We start from the raw sequence: 20018 nt of genomic DNA on the forward strand, positions 1-20018 counted from the left end.
GGAACGACAACTGCAGCTTGGAGTCTAGAAATAAATGATCCTAAAGTTCCTTTTTTATTATTTTTCCCCTCTGTAGGCTTTCTCATGTTTCAGATAAACTCAGAAAAACAACTTTGATCTTGGCCTCATTTTTACAAAATACATGTTATAAAAGAGATCGTGATAAGTAAGTAAAAGTTGTAGTTTTAAACATTTCTACTTTCAGGTATTAGTTATTTACCAGGCTAGGAAAATAACTTAAATAGACTGTATTTGATTAAGTTTTGCAGTGGTGCGAACTGTCCAAGAAGGAAAGTTCAGCTATCTTTTCATTTGCCAAAACTTCTTTTGAAAAAGGAAAGTAAATGAACTGAAGATGTGCAGAACTTGGCTTGCGCTACAGTAATTGAGGGAGTGATTTCTGTAATGTGGGTGACTGGAATAAAGTACTTGAATGGTTACGCTATCGAAGAGGAATAAACTGAAGTGAGGTGACTGCCTTCCACTGCAGGACTTACTAGGCTCTGCATATTTTCATGTCGACTGGTGTGGGCTTGATATGATAGCAGCAGATTACATCTGAGCATATAACATGTTTTTAACTTCTCAATCTCCTGGTAGTAAGCTGTACTTCATACTTAATTTAAGTACCTTCTTTGGGCATTGGGAGTGAAGCCATCAATAGTTGTTGGAAGCAAGATTTTTGTTCATGTAGAAAGCTGATTATTATGTTTCTGAGCATGAAATATACTTTATTTCCCTGTCATTTACTGCAACCCTTTTACTACTCTGATGTGTCAGTTATGTCCTCAAGCTTCTGTCATCTAGTATCCCACTTTCCAAAGGAAGAGTTGCATGGAAAGGCATTGTGTAATTAGAAAACTGCTAACTATTCAATCACAAGTTATTCACTGTAAGCCTCCACTTAAAAGTTTTCTCTTTTTTGCATCGGTTAGGATGACCAAGTACATGACTGAAAATTCAGAAGTTCATGTGCAAAACTTGATGAAACCAAACTTGGTATTCTGAGGAAATAGAGTGGAAAATGTCAGACTTGTCAGTATGCATCACAGATACAAGTGCATAACACTGTTTTGAAGGTACCTTTTGCATCTCCTGTGTCTGCATCCACCCCATAACATGCAGAAAATTGTCTTTCAGTGTTCACAGCAGTAAGTTACAAAATGACTTAAAAGTGAAGGTGGTGAATATTCAAAGTAGTAACTTTTTTTAAAATGTGGTTCTTAACATAAGCTGTCCCAAGACCACTCAAAATAACCTTTTCCCCCATTGTGACACACAGATATTCCGAAATTGAAATTGAATTTCTCACTTTAATTAAGCATTTGTGATCCTAAATAAATTCTGGCAGTGTACTGTGGGGAAGTAGTCTGGGAGATGAAACACAAGACTGAATGCAGTATGACTTAATCCATGGAATTATTCAGTTCCCTGAGTGTCAAGGTGATCTTTTTATTCCTTCTGCAGGGTTCTTGAACACACGCTTCATGGGACTGAAGGAAGATAACTGTTGAGAATAATGAATAGGTAATTACGCAAGTCATGACTGCATTTAATTAAAAGAAAAGTTCAGGACAGGCTTACTGAGGAAGTGTGTGTTTCAAATGACAGGTGTGTTTCAGGCAGTAATGCAGGTCAAGTAAGCATTTAACATGCCATCATGTTTTGCCATTTCTGTATTAAGGTACAAAAAGTTTTATGTGGTGTTTTTCACCATTTAAAAAATGTCAGCAATGTTGTTCTGCAAGCAAATTTGGAAAAGCCATTTTCTATTTGAAACATCACTAACATTTTTAGAACCTTCCAGAAGTGTGTTCCGGCAACTTTTGTTTGTTTGTGTTTGTAGGTAAGGCTTTATCTAGAGTAAACAAGAACTGTCGCCATATAACAAGGGTAGTAAATAAAACATTTATTTTTCTGTTGCAAGTCATCCTGAACTATAAAACTGTTAATTTAGCCACTTGCTTTTACAGCTTCTTAACAAGTTTGTTTGAGCAGAGATGGCAAATGCTTGCATAGAGGGGTTATTTTAGTGGAAGTGTTAGAAGCTAGGAATCAACTGCAGATGAAACTTCTGGAAAGTGTACAAGGTGATGCTCTAAAACTGAAACCTGAGATCCTAGTCCAGAAACTATTTAAATTGTATGGTTTTTACAGTTTCACTCCTGTCTTAAACTTTTTACTCACAGGTTGCTTTACAGGCAGAAACTTGAAGTGAAATTAAGTAGACACACAGAATCACAGAACAGTTTGGGTTGAAAGGGACCTTAAAGACCACCTAATTCCAACCCCCTGCCATGGGCAGGGACACCTCCCACCAGACCAGGCTGCCCAAAGCCCCATCCAGCCTGGCCTTGGACACCTCCAGGGATGGGGCATCCACAGCTTCTCTGGGCAGCCTGTGCCAGTGCCTTACCACCCTCTGAGTGAAGAATTTCTTCCTCATATCTAATCTAAACCTACCCTCTTTTAGTTTAAAGCTATTGCTCCTTGTCTTATCCCTACACCCCCTGACAAAGAGTCCCTCCCCAGCTTTCCTGTGGGCTCCCTTCAGGTACTGGAAGGCTGCTATAAGGTCTCCCCGGAGCCTTCTCTTCTCCAGGCTGAACACTCCTAACTCCCTCAACCTGTTTTTATAGCAGAGGTGCTCCAGCCTTCTGATCATCCTCACAGCCCTCTGAATTAACTGTGAACTCCTCCATACACAGTCTTGCATGATGGGTCTTTATTCCTTCTAGGAAAAGGGAGTAGGAATCATATAATAACCAAATATATTTTCTATTTTAAATTCGAGTCACTTCATTTTTTGATCAAATAATGTACTGAGATGGTCCGACTCTTTTCTAAGGGGCTTTATTTTGTGCTTGTTCTTGACTGTATTTTTTATGAATTTGAGCAATTTCCAAATGCTTTTCCAGCATCTGCAATAGAACATGCAATGTGTTTCAGAAGTGATAATTCAACTAATACTTCACAATAACATAAAGCTGCAGCAGGGCATGCATGAAGTGTCAATATATGGGTGTGATATATTAAAAGGGCATAGGGGTAGATTTTGGAGTGGCTGCATTGTGGTGGGACAGTTTTTGGAAGTGCTGTGTTTTTACATTTAAAACATTCTGCCGTTGCTATGAAATAAGTCTGAGAATGTGTTAATACAGTTTTACATCACTGAATATCAAAACCTTTTGTCATAAAATTCTTGATTGTTAGCATGCCTTAGAGTCTCCTGCCTCAGCTTCAACCTGTAGCAGCTGGCAGCGTTAAAAGCAGCAGAAGTATCTGGATGAAAGATGGTTTCTGGTGGAGTTCCTTGTCTAAGAGCTGGCACTGAAGCAAGAGAAGATTCAAAAAAAAGTGTGAAGAAACCGATTCGAAGCCTTGAGTAATAGCAGTGCAACAAATACACACTTAGTGTTTTGCACTTAAGGAAAAGGGCAGTTCAGCTACAAATTAAGGTTTGGAGGAGACAGAGCTTCGAAGGGATCTTTTGTATTATTGTGTGTCAGACCAGTGGATTGAGCTGACAGTATAAGGTAACTATGAGTAAAACCATAGATCACATCATCGATCTGTATCATCAGGGAAGGAAATATTAATGGTGTTGTGCAAGGCAATCCTGAGACTCCCGTCTGGTGTACTTCACACAATTTAGACTGTCTGTGCTGGAAGAAGGTGCAGACTGGAATGGGTACAGAGGAATTACGCAAGGCTTGCTTCTTTCCTTATTACACATAAGAGGAGAAAATTCCTTATTTACGTTAGAGGTATGAAAGCTGAAGCATTATTTCCTAGCTATAAATAAACTTGGGTTAAGAATAGGAAGCAGAACAGTTTAAGCTATATTTCATATGACTGAGATTAAGGAAATGACCAAGTTTATGTCCCTGTTGAGTGATGGGAGTGCTCAGGTGCCTTCAGGCAGAAGCACCCAAGGACCCCTGAGATGCAGCCTCCAGGGAAGCCAGTGGGATCTCCAGTGATCGGGTTCCTCGTGGGATCCTCTGGAGGTGCTGGGACTGGAAGAGTGCTGCTGCTTGTACAGGTGCACACAAGGCTGTTACTTTGCTGTGCATAGAGTACCTAATTTTATATTCTAGAAGATACCTCGTCTTGTTTGCAGACAGACCCAAAGTGCGTTACAAACTAGCACATGACACAAATACTGTTCTGAGCCTCAACATTCACATCGTCAAGAGAGCACCTTACAGTCTGAGTGAGTTTTAGCTTCCTCCTTTGGAAATATGCCTATGTAGTGTGCCTAGAGGAAAGTGCAAGTGCTTGCTATGCATGTTGACAACAAAACTTGAGCTGCCTGTTCTGTTGCTGCCAGACTGTCTGCTCTTAGAAGTCGGGCAGAACTTGCAGCTCACAGTTTCACAGCTTGCCTTTACCCACTATTACTGTGTTGACTGGAGACCAGTGACAACGTAAAAGCATGTAACACACCCAGAGTGGAATTTTCCTTTCCCTTTGGAAGACTGTTCACTATTTTTCTTCAGGCCTAAATTTAATATTTGTGTGAAGAAGGAATCTGATTTAGGAAGATATCTTCACTGATTCCCAATTCCCAGTCGGAATTGGGATAAAGCTAGGATGTCAACGCAATAGATGGTTCTGCATGTCTTCACTGTAACTATTCCATGGAGAAAAATGGTACAATAAACTGAATCGTTTATTTTTTGTTATGTGTAACCTGCTCCTGGGCATATGACTAGTTTTTACTTGTGGTGTTAGTATTTTGTCAGTCAGTTCTGTGCCATAAATACAGAGACAGAAAGCTTTGATTCAGAAAGGGTGTGTGTTAGAGCTGGAAAGTTAAAATACAAAAGAAAAACATACTGCAAACGATGTGCTATTTTGCTGCATCTGGTATGCTGGCATTTTAAACTATAAATACTGGCATTAGCTGCCAGTGGATGTGACTGCAGAGAATGCACATTTCTTCATCCAGCTGCTTCTTGCAAAATACCAGGGAAGATTGGTGTGGTGGAATAAGTTCAGCCTGTTGTATCAGCTAAGAGTGGAGTGCAGGATGCCTGTCTGAAATTTGTTGAATTTGTGCTGGAACTTTGGGTACAAAGTTGTATCTTAGATTGCATATCCACTGAATGCTTTTTGCCTTCATTTAAAAAAAAATATATATCCCTTAGTGTCTGAGGTACTAAAGTAGTTAAAGCATGAAGGGAATACGTTCTTTGATCACCCAAACCGACCTTTGTTCTTGGACATATGCTAGTTTTCATTTAAATCACGCTAGTCTTGTGTGACATCAATACATACTTTCCTAAAATCTACAGCTGCCAAGTAAGAACACTTTAAAAAATGAAATAATTTATTTCGGCCTATTGTTAAAGCTTTCAGTTGACTTGCTTTTACCCACTGTAGTTTGTGCTGTATGGTGACTGAAGCTTTTGCATTAAAATCCTTCTACATTTTATTTCAAATGCAACTATAATTTGAGGCACTAGACAGAGTTTTTAGCTTCTGGCATACTGGAACGCTTAATTTTTTTTCCTGCAATGGAAGCTTTTATATATGTTGTCCTACTTGTCTGGACTATAGGTAGAGGCTTTCAGAGGTATGGAATAGCCCTTTTCCTTCCACTGTCCTCCACTGCCTCAAACACATTTAGATTTCTGGATTACTTTTTTTTAGTGGTTTCCTTTAAGCTATGCCTTCTTGTAGCTGTGTAATATAATATAAAATTTAGAGGGGAAATGGAAGCAATTTCAAAACTTGCCTCCTTTCTTAGTACTACCCTACAGGAAGATTAACACAAATAGTCATGAATATTCAGCTAGAGCAAAAGCTTTATATATTCATAGCAACGTATAACCTTCTCAGAAATTGCAGAAGTAAATTTATTTACAGTATTTAGAAGCTGTAAAATAGCATATTAGCAATTTAGTATTTCATAAATTAGCCATGTGGTGGCACAGGTCTGCTTTTTTGTTTACTTTAATGTGAAAATTCTTATATTTAGCTTAAACCCACCGGTGACAGCGTAGCTTTTTCAGTGTCACCTGAGATGCCCTCGAGAAACGCAGGCATCCGTAAATGAGCTGAGGGTGTTCGTGGGTTTAAACTGGGGCCTTGTGTATCACAGAAAGAGCAGAGATTTCGGTTTTTCAGTATAGTTAACAATAAGCGTTGCCACTATTTATTTAAAGGTAATATTTATGTGGTATGAAAGAGCATAGCTTTCCATCTGGGTGAAGGATATCAGCAAGTAATTACAAAATTAGGGAACTGTTGAAGCTGGAAGGGCCTGGTCTAACTCCCTGCTCCAGCAGCTGTCCAGGACTGAGTTGTCAATATCTTCAAGAACGGCAACTCCAAAGCTTTCGTGGGCCACCTCTTCCAGTATTTGACCACCCTCACAGTAAAAACTTGTTTTCTTGTGTTCAGATGGAATTTTCTGCTGCTGATGGTGGTGGTTGTTGGTTTTGTACCCATTGCCTCCCGCCTTGTCAGCGGGCACTACTTGCTCAGTCTTACTCATTCCTATGAATTGTGCATGTGTGTGTATGTGTATATATACTGACATGTACTTTGATAAGATTCCCTGAGTCCTCTGTCCTCTAGGCTGAAGAGTCCCAGCTCTGTCTTTCGTCATAGGAGAGATGCTTCAGTTCCTTCATCATCTTCATGTCCCTTCACTGGACTCTCTCCAGTGTGCCTATGCCCCTCTTGTACTGGGCAGCCGAGAACTGGACACAGCACTCCAGGTGTGGCATCACCCATGCTGAGCCAAGGGGAAGGATCACCTCCCTCAGCCTGCTGGCAACACCCGTACTAATGCAGCCCAGAATACTGCTAACCCTCTTTGCTGCAATGGCATTTTGCTGGCTCATCTTCGATGTGCTGTCCCACCTGGATCTACAGGTCCTTCTTGGCAGAGCTGATTTCCAGATGGGCAGCTCTGGTGTGTACCAGTGCCTGGGTTTGCTCCTTCTTCAGCTGCAGGGTCTTCCGTTCCTCCTTGTTGAACTTCATGAGGTTCCCATCAGCCCATTTCTCCAGCCTGCTGAGGTTGGTCTGAATGTCAGCACAAGCCTTTGGTATGTCAACCACTCATCTCAGTTTTGTGTCATCTGTGAACTTGCTGAGGGTGCACTCTGCCCCAACATCCCAGTACTTAATGAAGATGGTAAATTGGCCTCTGGGGTACAACCCACGTGATTTGCCTCCAAGAAGAATTTGTGCTACTGTGTGTAATAAGTGCAACAGATGATGTATGGTTTCTGAATTGATAAGAATGTGTTGTATTTTGCTTGATGGTAGTAGCACGCAGCTATGCTTGTTACTTTTATCACAGTTTCTGCTGCCAGATAGTAAATTTGCACTGGAAAATAAAGGCTGGACATTATGATCTAGTTAATTGCTCTATAGCAACCTACAACTTAAAATGACTGGATTTGTGGACAAGGGGCAAACATTTATCTTGATTTTAGCGAGGCTTTCAACACAGTCATCACAAAATCCTCTTGTATACATACAGATGTTGCAGTCTGGATGGACAGCCAGGTGGGAAAAGAACTGGTTAGGCATTTGGTCTTCGAGGGTAGTGGTTAATTGGTGAATTTACTTTTTAGTTATCATTTGTTTTAACTGATTATTCTCAAGCAGTTGTGTATGCTGTGATTCACTAGAAAATACTACTTCTTGTAGTGGAGCTTGAAAGCTACTTAAGCAGAAAAATGGAAAAGTGAATTCTCTTTTTAAATAATTGGATCTCCTGAACCTTTCAGAATGCATCCTAAGCCCTCCTGCCTCTTCTAGTGTTGCACACATGCCATAAGGAAGAAGCAAATTCATTAGGTGGCTCACCTATAATGAAGGAATCACCATGTGGGTTTCTGATTTCCTAGTGTCTATTTGCTGCAGAGGACTTTCAGCTGTGGGGTTAGACTTGTACAATACAAACCGTTGTATGAGATGCTTTTATCTGTCAGAAAAGAGTTATTCAGCTTATATGTGTGTGTGTATGCGTATGTGCCTCCCCAGTCCCTCATCATCTGTGCCTGAAGATTGCATCAGTTTTTCTCTAACAAATATTACCAAGGTTTGTTTATTTTAAACACACGTATGGGCTTGTCATCTAAACATCAACCTTAGTGAGCTTCAGGTTAAGCCATTTGCCTTTGTACTTTACGACTGAGATTGTTTCTTTACAGTTTCTAATACAGATTCCTCAGTAATACTGGTTTTTCCACAGAAATACTGTATTTCTGTGTATCTGTTGGCAAGATCTTATTGTTGGTCATGTTATTTCTCTGCAAATAAAAAATAATATTTTAATTCAGCTCTTTTTGGAAGTGTGATACTTTGTTCCCTTTTTATCTTTACTGAAATATTTTTTTTTAATAGTTCTTTTCTATCCAAAAGATGCAGCTGTGAGGTCCATCTGTTCATCAAAAAATGTGCACTTCTTGATTTTGCAGATAAACTGAATAACCTGAAAGAAGTAGGGCTGTAGTATTTAGGATGGGGAGATGTTTGCTTTTCCCTGGTAACGTTTGTGACCGTCAGAGTCATGACAAAAAATGAGCAAGTAAGACGTGCTTGGGCTGGGTTTGATAAGGGTATGGACTGCTTGAGCGTCTATTTATAGTTATACTAAAATAGCTTGATCTCAGCTTGTCAGAAGGTGTGGAGAAAATGAAGTAAAAAAAATCATTTTAATAATTTGTCATTTCTTTTCAAGATGCAAAAATTCAGTGAGCAGAATTTGAATTTCCTGAGGAGCATTGAGTCTTACCAGTTTAGACTGTTCTTTCTTTTCCTAATTCACAGCCATGTATGCTCTTCGTTTCTCTGTTTCGGCAGTCAATGAGGTACGCACACTGCAGCCAGCAGCTTCCTTCATGAAGTGACCTGACTGTGCTTCTGGGGTGGGCCCACTCTAGTTACTGAATGAGGATGGGATCCTGTTTAGAAAAGGTGGAGTGCAGCCCAGAAATACTAAAGCTGGTTATCGATAGGACTGTAGCTGCACCAGCCCAGTGCTCCCTTCTTGGCAGTTATCTGTCAGAAACCCTGGACGAAGCCTCCTGGTGATGTAGGTGCACGGTTCATGGGTGCTTGAGAGCTCCAGGATCACTGTACCTTACTCCAGTAAACAACGCAGGCATACTTTGCATGGGATTACGCAACTAATCTGTGCGTGGCGGAGGGACTAATCTGCAGCCATACAGCATTTTTATAGCTCGTCTGGAGGCACTTGTAAATGTGGTCCCTGCTCAGTGAACTCAGCTGGCTGTGGCAATGCAACCACAATGCTGTATGTGCTCACTACACAGTGCTTTCCCAGAGCTTTTTACTTTATCCTGGCTTCTGAAACTTTAACTGGAAATGGAGAGCTTTGTCAACGTTTCATGTATTAGCATTCTGGTAGTGAATGAACTTGTTTGTACTAGATCCAAATGTTAATTTGTTCATAGGTATTCCTTTTCTCAAGCGTAGGCTGCAAAAAATGTTTGGATTTGTAACTGGGGTGAGAAGTGGCCAATTTGAAATAACTTTTTTTTTTTTTAATGCCTGCAGTGTGTTAAAGCATAAATCCATTTTTTAAAACCATGAGTACCAATGGAAGAAATGGAATCAGCTGTCACTGGTTAAAGGCTGTGTGAGCCTTTAACCAAAGGCTAGTCGAGTCAATTTTTCTTCTGTCTGTGCATATTGGGTGTCTCGTGAAACTTTTCTTTTGGATATTTCTATCTTGAAAAGGCTTTCAGTCACAGAAGAACTTGGTCCCAAAGTTTGTGTATGAGACAAGACTTTAATCGAACTTCTAGATTTTGTGTGAAGCACCAGCCTCACCAGTGGTCCTTGAGGTATTCACCATACCTCCCTGTAAGAATCAGTAGGTTTTGAAAATAAATATGCATAAGTTTATTTCAGTATATTATATGTAATTTGCTTTTAGTTCCCTGTTTGTTTGTAAGCTTGGAGAATAATAAAATGAAATTAAGCTAAAAAAATCTGTGCAAAATATTCACTCTAGAAAGCTTTCATTTTCCCCAGTGAGTGAGACATTTGTCTTCTGTCTGCAAATCTGGAAATTTATTTAAATGTATGCTTCCTCTTCCCTCTACATAGAATTAATCTAGACAAGAATTAGGTGCTGAAAAAAAAAATCAAATGTGATGGAAGGATCATAGTTGAGAGCTTGTTGAAAACCTGCCTTTGCTACAAACACCGGAAGGGAAGAGTCTGTCATACCATATTTTACCTCTATTTGATCTGAATTTACTATTGCAAGGTACAGTATGTAGATTAAACCTTTGAAGCATCATTCTTTGGCTATCTGAAGAGCTATATGCAAATTTAGGAGGAGCTAATTCTCATTAGTAAATTTCACATTTGTAAGTGGGATGTTTGTATTGTTATGCCTCAGGATGCCCAGTGATTGCTACAAAGATCAATTAGCATGCCTTCCCCCTGCATCTGCCTTTCCCTTTCTGATACGGGGTTCAAACGACGACCTGGCTGCTCTGAGTGTGGAGTCGTATCTGTAGCAGGATTAAATCGTTCAGTGTGCACACAGCAGAGTAGTACTTTCCTGCTGAGTCTTGCTCGAGGCTTTCATCCTTCTATGGTTATGAAGATGTTCTGTGAAAATTGACTGTGGAAATCAGTTGTATGTGTGGGTGTGTTCCCTGTTACCAAGCCAGGGGCCTAGAGTGGAGAGTGTAATCTCATTTCCTCTTAGGAGTTCTATCTCAAACTCGGTTCTGTTGTCACTTTTCCCTAAGAGTCCCTTTATTTCAACACCCTGTCTCAGCTGAAAGCCTGTTTCTGCTGCTCAGTTCCTACTGTTCTGTCTGGAGGCTGTTGTCAAGGTGTGTTTCTTGTAATGTCTGTATTCCTAGTTGGTTTAGTTAACCCTACTTATTACCTGTTGTCCTCACAAAAGCAAATCCTTTGTTGTGATGAGAATTTGAAGTTTTACCCAGATGGGTCTTGGAATATAGCTATATCTATCTATCTGTATGTAGATACAGACACATATAAAAGCTCATCTTTGGAGGGAGAATGTGGCAAATTGTAGAGCTCTCAAAGTTAGGATGTTCTCACCAGTTTTCTTCTAAAAGATGGGATGAGGGAGGCGAGACACCCAGTGGATATATCCCCTGAAGGAAAAGCAGACGATTCCTTTTTACTGGGCACCAAAGCACTCCTAAGAACCGGGCTTATGCAATTTGGTGGTTTACCAGGCTATGTGTTTGTTCACCGTAGTTCTTATTTCTCACATGCCTGACATACATTTAAGTTCTGCTCGTCTTTTTCCCTCTGCCTCCTCCAGCAAGAAACCTGTATCAACATTTCAAGGGCAGATTTACCAGATGAGAAGAGATGGGAGGCTCAAAAGGCAGTGTTTGAGAGGACACTCGGGTACGATGATCTCTAAACTCCTGAGTTCCATTTCTTTCTGAGTGGGACCTGATCTTTTAAGTGAAACTTCCCTTTGTGAGTATTTACATCTTCAGCTTTCATCCCTGCTGCTCCAAAGAGAAGATACTTTTCTGAAAGAACTCTTGTCAGTTAATACTCCTACTTGAAATTCTGTGTATATTTACATTGCTCTGAAAGAGCTTTATAATTAAACCTGGAGACAATGTATCTCCTGCTGGTGGTAGTTTAGGAGGACTTTTTCCTAGAAATGAATAAACAAAGGGCTGTTGAGTAGATATGTAAAAGGAGAATCTATAACACATTTATCAAAGTGTATTTCCCTTTCCTCTCCTTCCCCCAGTTAAATTGCCTGTAGGGAAATCAAATTGCTTGAAAATACATGTATGAAGATCAAAGGCATATGTAGGTAAATATATTGCTTAAACTTTCAAAGCTGTTTTTACACGTGAACAAATATTAGCATTTCACATTGACTGGGAACTACATTTGAAGCTGGTCCATGACTTGCATAGTAAATTCAAAAGTGAGATTAAAGTGCTTAGTCTAGTCCACCACAAAAAGCTTGTCTGCATCTCCATGTGTTATTGCCTTTTTTTTTAATAAAAAATAACATAATTCCTTTTAGAAGATGCTCTTGATGACTTTTGGCAAAACAACATTTGATCGTCGTCAGGTTTTTTTTTTTTTTCTCCACGTGAATATGAAGCAGTGAAGAGTTAACCATATAAACATTGTTCTGTTACTGTACCAGGTAACAGCTGCATAATCTCTTTTGAAGCTTCTTAGAGTTTTTCTCTCACACAAAATTTTTGCTTTACCTTACAGCTGGTTTAAAACAAAAAACAAAAAGGATACTTAGCGGTATTATATTTTATTCAGCTATTTGGTTTGGTGACTTTATGCAACGTGTGATCGCTAACAGCGCTTTGTCTATTAAAAAAGTAGAAACAATATTGCTTCAAAGTCTGAAAGCATTATGTAAGTGTCATTTTCCTTCCTACTCATGGTTTCACAGAGGACTCGCTTTTTGGAAGTGAGAAGTATGGTTAAAATTATTAAAAAATGAAGTCTTTTGACATTCAGTGCTGTAGTTAAAATGTGGTATATAAGATTATTTGATTGCTGAAAAGTCAGTTCCACTTGGGAGAAAGAACAGCCAGAAAATATTTCCTTGAAATGGAATTTTCTAGGAAGCATTCAAATTAGAAAGTAGGTGTTGAGAAATGCTGTTTGTTCTCTTACTTTGCTGTGTTTCATAATAGCTTTCATTATAAAGCCACGAGGAGAGTTAAGGGTAAATTCTTGTGTGGGAGAAGGGGCATATAGGCTTTCTGATTGTCTTGATGTATACTGCTGTGCAGCATGCAGAGCACTGCAGTACACAGTGGTTTTTCTAATACTTTTAGCTTCTTGGGGATCTTCGCGGAAATTGTTTAGTGGGCCTGTGTGTGTCTGTCTGAGCATGCAACATAACTCTGCGGGAGTTTGAAGGAATACTGTTAAAAACAAGAACAGTATAGGTTATTCACTACTAAGATAATACTAACAAGATGAGAGTGTTTAATCATATGTTGGAAAAGATGGAAAAAATGACTGTTTACCTTGTGAAGGACATGGTAACTTTCTCCAGTGGTGCCTCCTTTTGTGCTTAGCCGAAGCTTACACATTGTCATCTCCGCAAGCTTGGAGCTAGCCTGGGAAGTTCCTGCTAAGGGCTACTGCATACACGCCCAAATGCACAAGAATTCGGCAGTACGTGAACACATTGCACCTGCTGCCTAACATAAAAAATCTGTTTTATTCGATTTTATCTTAAATAAAAGGTTGAAGGACACAGTTATACAATAAATTCTCATCATTCACCTCATAAATGACACTGTGGGACAAGACAGCTGGGATGGTAGGGTTTGCTGGCTTTTTCATGGGCACCGTTGCTCACTCTCAACCCAAGCTGCTCTAGTTCTTTCTGTGATTTTGTAGATAGGAAGGAAATCGTCCACTGAGCAGCAACAATGTATTTCAGGTTCTAAGATACATTTCCTGATGCAGCAGCTGGTGGCACCAGGTTGGTGTTAGCATCTGCACCACTTACACTTAGTGCTGGAGTGCAGGAAGTCAGAACTGGAGGTTGTGACTGTTGGGGACAGAATCTAGAATCATTTAGGTTGGAAAAGACAAAGGACGGACACAAGTGTCCCCAGGAGCTGCCTTGGCAGCACATTTTGGTTAAAAAAAAAATAGAAATTATGTGTTCATTTCAAAAACAGTGGCATCTGCCTATACAAGCATTCTAAAACTTGTCGGTGTTTGGTGTGTATAAGGACCGAAAACTTTATCTGAAAGTGAGATTAGACAAAAACAGTCATGAATGAGTTGCTTTTATTGTATTTGCAATATTATGCATATCATATATGTAGTTTATACTTGTTGATTTTTTTTTCTCGGTGTTTCAATAGTAGTGAATGTTAAAAGGAATGTGCTGGTCCTGGATTTAAGTTGTCTGTGATAAGGATTTGGATAGATACCTTACCTCCCTCTTTCTAATTATAATAAGACAATAGTTTTCCATTCTTTCCACTGCTCTCAGTATGTAGTTGGCTGCGTAAAAATTCTAATTTTAATATTGTGGTGTTTTCCAGAGTTTTTGCTGTTTATCCAAGGCTATTTTGGTCAGTACTTACTTTTTTTTTCTTTTTCCCTCTTACCAGCAGCCATGCAGCAGGTACTGGATAACCTTACTGATCTGCCGACATCAACAGGCGCTGAAGAAATAGACCTGATTTTTCTCAAAGGAATTATGGAAAACCCTATTGTAAGATCACTTGCTAAGGTATTTCAACTCACTGCTCTGAGTAGAATCTGGAAATATTACAATTGTTACTATTGTGTGAACACTGAGTATGGATTTGAGGTATCAGCAGTGGCTTTTATGTATGGTATGTCTTGTTAAAGGACTTGAAAGAGTTCTTGAAAACAGATGTAGCATATTTGATATAATCTAATTTCTGCGCACAGTGATTTATTGGAAAAGTAAAATCTTGACATGGAAGATCTAGAGGAGAAAGAAAAATTCAGAGACTCCAGAAATAATGTGTTAAAATTATTTATGAAGAAAACATCAAAATGCTTGGAATTAGAAGTAGTTGGTTTTAATATAGTCTTGTGACTACCGTTGTGTGCAAAACCCATATGCCTTCCCACTTCTAGCATTTTTGCTAAAGATTAAAAGTGAGAGCAATAACCTTCTTTCCCCCATGGCATAAACAGGTCTTGTTTTCTTTGGCTCAAAATGGCTTTCTGTTCAACCCAGTGAATATTCTCTCCAGGCCCTTTCCTAGATCTCAGAGTAATACTGGGACCTTTGGTTAGCAGCGCTCAGATGATGTGGACTATTCTTAGCTGTGGTCTTGAATTATGCAAATATTTTATTCTTAGATGGCAGTACTACTAATTATGTAGGATAATGTTTACAAAAATTCTTTGGATTCTGAAATTAAAATGTAGCTTATCACAAGGAGATGCAGTCAATATTATACAGCCCTTACATTCTTTGTTATTTTTCATAAAAATAAGTTCCTTACACGAGAAAAAAAGTTAACTTAAATATAGCTATCACTTTAATGTGAACAGACATCTGAAGGGATGCCCTCCAGGCAGCCATGAAATACTCTGTAAAGCTAAAGAATTGTTGTGCATGGATTTTGCTCAGTAAAATATCTGGAAAAGAAAACATCTCATAAGAATTCATATAAGAATTCATTTCTCTTTAACTGTTCAAAACCATGGGTTACAAATGGAAGAAGTTGCATAGCAATAAACTTAACAAATACTGGAAGTGTCTTATCTGCTGGTGAGATGACTGCAGAGGGGAAAATTTGTGTACTAAATTTACTGGAGTAAGTTAAAACACTTTCTTGCTTACGGTTGTTTCCAGCTTCAGTATCTGTTACATACTTCATCTTTAAATTTTATCATGAAGAAAATTTTCATTGCAAAGCATTTATTCTTACGAAGAATTTGTACATTAATCGCCAGTTGCAATTATGGGGAATTTAACGACTAGCAGATGTTTAAAAAAAAAAAAAAGTGCTTGTAAAGGAAACAGACAAGATCCTAGCTATAAACTTGCTTTATCTAGAATGCTGAAAGGTTTAACTGTGTCCATATGGCATGACCACACTCATTTTTTTCTTTTGTAATTATTTCGGAATTGAACCCTAAACCCCAGTCCTAACCAGCAGAGCTAAATAAGGACAAGAATGAAAACGATAACGTATTTCACGAAGTGTATGTAGTTCATACATACACATTTGACTCTGAAAATGTATCAACCTTGTTTTTCTATTAGAAGAGCTAGTTTTATCAGAATAGTGAATTCTCGCCGGACCCTGAGATGGTCAGATTAGTTGTGCACATTCATTTCAGACAGGGACAGAAATGTCAAAGACTTTTCAGTTTCTTTGATTAGAATGATAGCATCACAGACTAGAAGGAACCTTAAAGACCTAATTCTAACCCCCCTGCCATGGGCAGGGACACCTCCCACTAAGACCAGGCTGCCCAAAGCCCCATTCAGCCTGGCCTTGAACACTTACAGGGATGGGGCATCTACAGCCTCTCTGGGCAGCTTGTTCCAGTGCCCCACCACCATATTTCTTCCGAATATCTAACCTAAACCTACCCTTTTTTTAGTTTAAAACTTCCACTTAGTTAGTCTGCTATTAAGACTAATCATTATATTGTAGTCAAAAAGGACAAAAATAAACAAACAAAAAACCTTTTTCTTTTCAGCCCTTAAAGTATTAAGGCAATTAATAAGGATAGTATATGCTTATAATATTTTGCAATGCCAAGTTTGGCTAATCCTTTAAAGTTGCATTAAAGTAATTTCACTCTCTTCCTGTCAAGAATAAAGGTATTAAGGTGGATATTACAGTTCATTTTTTTGGGAGACGGTTCATTTACTGTATCTTTCCATTCTTCAGTGGGTGGTAGGTTTTTTGTGTTGAAGTTTGTGTTTACCTATGAACTTTTTTCCAATTTACATATAGAATAAATTCATAGAATCATTAAGGTTGGAAAAGACCTCCAGGATCTTCTGGTCCAGCCATGTCCCTGCCACCAATGTTAGCCACTAAACCATGTCCCTAAGTAAATATGTTTCAAGGGGCTTTTGAGGGGAAAGGGGAAGTAACTGAAATCATTGTAAAATGCATTTTCCTGTCATTTATTGATGTTTTATGGTCAGTCCTAACTAGCTTTTAGAATTGTTATGCTTTTTTTTGAAGACAGTTCTTGAATTTGAAACATAAGCTAATTTTACTCAGTTTTGATACTTAACCATCTTACTAAAATTCTCCTGGATTGTCTCTTGAACCTCAAAACTTCATCTATTCTGCAGTCACACTAAATGCAGTGCTTTTTGTAGCAGAGCCTACGTCATATCAGGTGTATGCCAAACCTAGACCAAGGAAACATCTTGTGACTAATCTATAAACAGATGGTGTCCAGTATTTAGGATTTCAGATTGTTAAAGGCAAAATCCTTATTACCTGAACATTTAATGAATTTAAAGACTTGGTTTAGCATCTCTGAAATTATGAACTGAAATAGAATATAGTATCTAAGTTTGCTATTCCTTTTTGTTTTAAATATTCATACTATTCCATATTCTGCTACTCCTCAGCATAGTACAGGATGAGAGGTTGTTGACTAATGAACTTTCTGTTCTGCTATATATTCATAGCCTTGATTTTGGGGTGAAGGGTGAGGATATTTGTATTTATATTAAGCATCTTGTTAGTGGTAACATTTTAAAGAAAAGAAGTAGGAAAAGATGTAACCCAAATTCTCTAATCTTGCAAAAGTTGGGAGTGTGTTTAAAAGTCAATAGATTTGGGTTTCTACTGGCTGTAAAACAAGGGAACTTCTAAAAGACCATACTGTTTACTGTACATGTTATGTACAAAATAGCATTCCTTTACTAAGGAGGATGTGTGTAGGTGCCAAGCTCCCTATGAATGTTGTAATCATGGTCATTTGGTTTGAGGGTGTTGGGGAATGTCTGAAATGCCTTTCTGCATGTAAAGTTAGCCTTTCCAGTGATCATTGTTTCTCCAGAAATGGCATTTTATAGATGCGAAGTAAGATTCAATACCCAGTTGATTTCAGGGAACAAAGTTTATTGGATTTAGCGAAATTTTATGTTAACATCTGTTTTGAAGCACTGATAAGCAAGTAGATATGTGCACACACAGATTATAAATATATGGGAAGTATATATGGAGGAGTCTTACATTAATCCGTTATTTTTTGTGTTTTACCTGCCACAGCAATCGTTAACTTCTTGTTGCTACAGTGTTGTAAATAACTCTTAATTCAGAATGTGTTGAGAGTCTTAGCTATTTTTGGCCTCCTCTTAGTCCCTAATTTTTGGTAAAGTGCTGCCTAAAATAAACAAAGCATTTCAGTTTGAGGTATTTCTCTTGCAGCTCAAATCTTCTACCTTTCAATGCATTTAAGTGCCTGCAATGTTTAGGAAAGGGTTGTATCTGCAGCAATAGCTCTAGAAAGATGAAAAAGTAGTCCCAGAATCACAGAACACTTGAGGTTGGAAGGGACCTCTTGAGGTCACCTTGTCCAATGCCCCTGCTCAAGCAGGACCACCTACAGCTGCTTGTCCAGGATCATATCCTGACGTCTTTCAAATATCTCCAAGGCAGCAGACTCCACCACCATTCTGAGCAGCCCATGCCAGCGCTCAGTCAACCTCACGTTAAAAAAATATTCCCTGATGTTCAAATCCTCCTGTGTGTCAGTTTGTCCCTATTGCCTCTTGTCCTACCAGTGAGCACCAGTGGAAAGAACCTGTCTCTGTCTTCTTTGCACTCTCCCTTCAGGTATTTCTGCACGTGGGTGAGACCCCTTCCCTTCTCCAGGCTAAACATTCCCAGCTGTCTCAGCCTTTCTTCACAGGAGAGATGCTCCAGTCTGTTTGTGATTTTAGTGGCCCTTCACTGGACTCTCTCCAGCATGCCCATGTCTCTCTTGACCTGGGTGGCCCAGAACTGGACACAGGACTCCAGGTGCAGCCTCACCAGTGCTGAGCAGAGGGGAAGGATCACCTTCCTCAGACTGCTGCCAACGCTTACCCGTGCAGCCCAACGTACTGTTATTCCTCTTTGCTGCAGACTTTGTTCAGAATTCCCTTAGTTATGCAGTCTTTCTGGTCGAATTTGTCATTCAGAGGTGTCTGAGTAGGAGGAGCTTCAGGTAAATGTTTCTCAAATGCAGACTATATTTTTTTGAGCAGATCCTGTATTTATTTTTTGTCCTTCTAGAAAGTACACAAGTACTAGGTTCTGAAGCAGAAAAGATGTGAGGCATGCTACTGTTCAGAGAGGACTGTTTGATGTATGTAGATAGCATGGAGGTTATAGGAAGTATGGACAGGCAAGCATATCTGACAGGTGCTGCTTGTAATCTTTTTTGTGTCTTGTAGTTAAGGATGCAAAATCCTTCAGCATTTATAAAAACAAAATGTATGTATTAGACTATATGTAACTGTTGCTGCTTTCCTGTTGAAAGGTGCATCAAAAATAATTAAAAGGTTTATAAATTGCAAGTGCTATTTACTTGAAACTTACTTACATCATAGTCTTACGTATTTATTTTATCGTACAGGCTCATGAGCGACTAGAAGATTCTAAACTTGAGGCTGTCAGTGACAACAACCTGGAGCTGGTGAATGAAATTCTTGAAGACATCAGTCCCTTAATAAATAAAGATGAGAATATTGCAGAATTGGTTGGAATACTGAAGGAGCCTCATTTTCAGGTGCCACCTCTTTATATTACCCACTCTATCACTGTACACATACAGATCTAAGTTTAATAATTAAACTGACCTGTAGCCAATTTTAATATAGGATTTTACTCTGAATGCATGGTAAAGAACTAGTCATGGGGTTAAACATGAGCATTATTTTAGTCTTTGGTATCACCTCAAGTACATCTTAATTTGTGGTATTGTCTCCATTACAGTAGTCTTGGACAAACATGGAGTTTCTATATGCACACTAGAGATTACTCGAAGGCTTCATCCTTAGCTTTTCCAGGTGGTCTCAGTTCCTGATACAGTCCATTCTGCAGTTGAGTTCAGCTTTTTGCATTCATACTTGTGTAAGATGTACAGTTTGCAAAGTGAATGAACTCGACACTCTTATGCCACGTGATCTGCACTGAGCTTAAATTACAACTCTGTATCCCTTTCACTCTTGCTGTACTTTAACATACATGAAATTTTGACATATACTTGTCAGAAGGAGGTGTTTTTTCATAACTGCCATTCTGTTATCAGTTTCCATACTGCCTCTTGAAGATTAGGGTTTGTAAATCCTTGGTGGATTCTAGACTTTCCTTTATAAGAACATAAGCAAACCTTTTGTCAAAGTATAAATGTGCTGCTTTTGGCAGACAGGTATAGAGTCATAGAAACATTTTTGGGTGTACAAGTTAAAAAATATGGCTTTTTTTTTAAAAAAAAAAAGTTTTCAATTTTATGTTATAGGTGCATTTCCATTTAACACAGATAGACAC

The 20018-nt window shown here is 38.8% G+C and overlaps 1 protein-coding gene across 9 annotated transcripts in view; it reads left to right on the top strand.

Moving 5' to 3' along the window:
• PALS2 (protein associated with LIN7 2, MAGUK p55 family member) overlaps window positions 1–20018 on the top strand; it is a 51571-nt gene that overhangs the window by 16474 nt on the left and 15079 nt on the right. For 3 of the 9 annotated variants that reach the window (XM_080577884.1, XM_080577882.1, XM_080577880.1), the window contains 2 exons: window positions 14130–14251; window positions 19105–19257. In XM_080577884.1, coding sequence (XP_080434010.1) covers window positions 14135–14251; window positions 19105–19257 — 270 coding nt within the window. In that variant the 5' untranslated portion in view covers window positions 14130–14134. Of the gene's footprint in view, window positions 1–1467; window positions 1528–14129; window positions 14252–19104; window positions 19258–20018 lie in introns of those variants that run through there. The other 6 variants (XM_080577879.1, XM_080577881.1, XM_080577883.1 and 3 more) reach the window with 5 other exon arrangements.

Source organism: Anser brachyrhynchus (genome assembly GCF_964034855.1).
Source record: "Anser brachyrhynchus genome assembly, chromosome: 2".
NCBI classification, from domain to species: Eukaryota; Metazoa; Chordata; class Aves; order Anseriformes; family Anatidae; genus Anser; species Anser brachyrhynchus.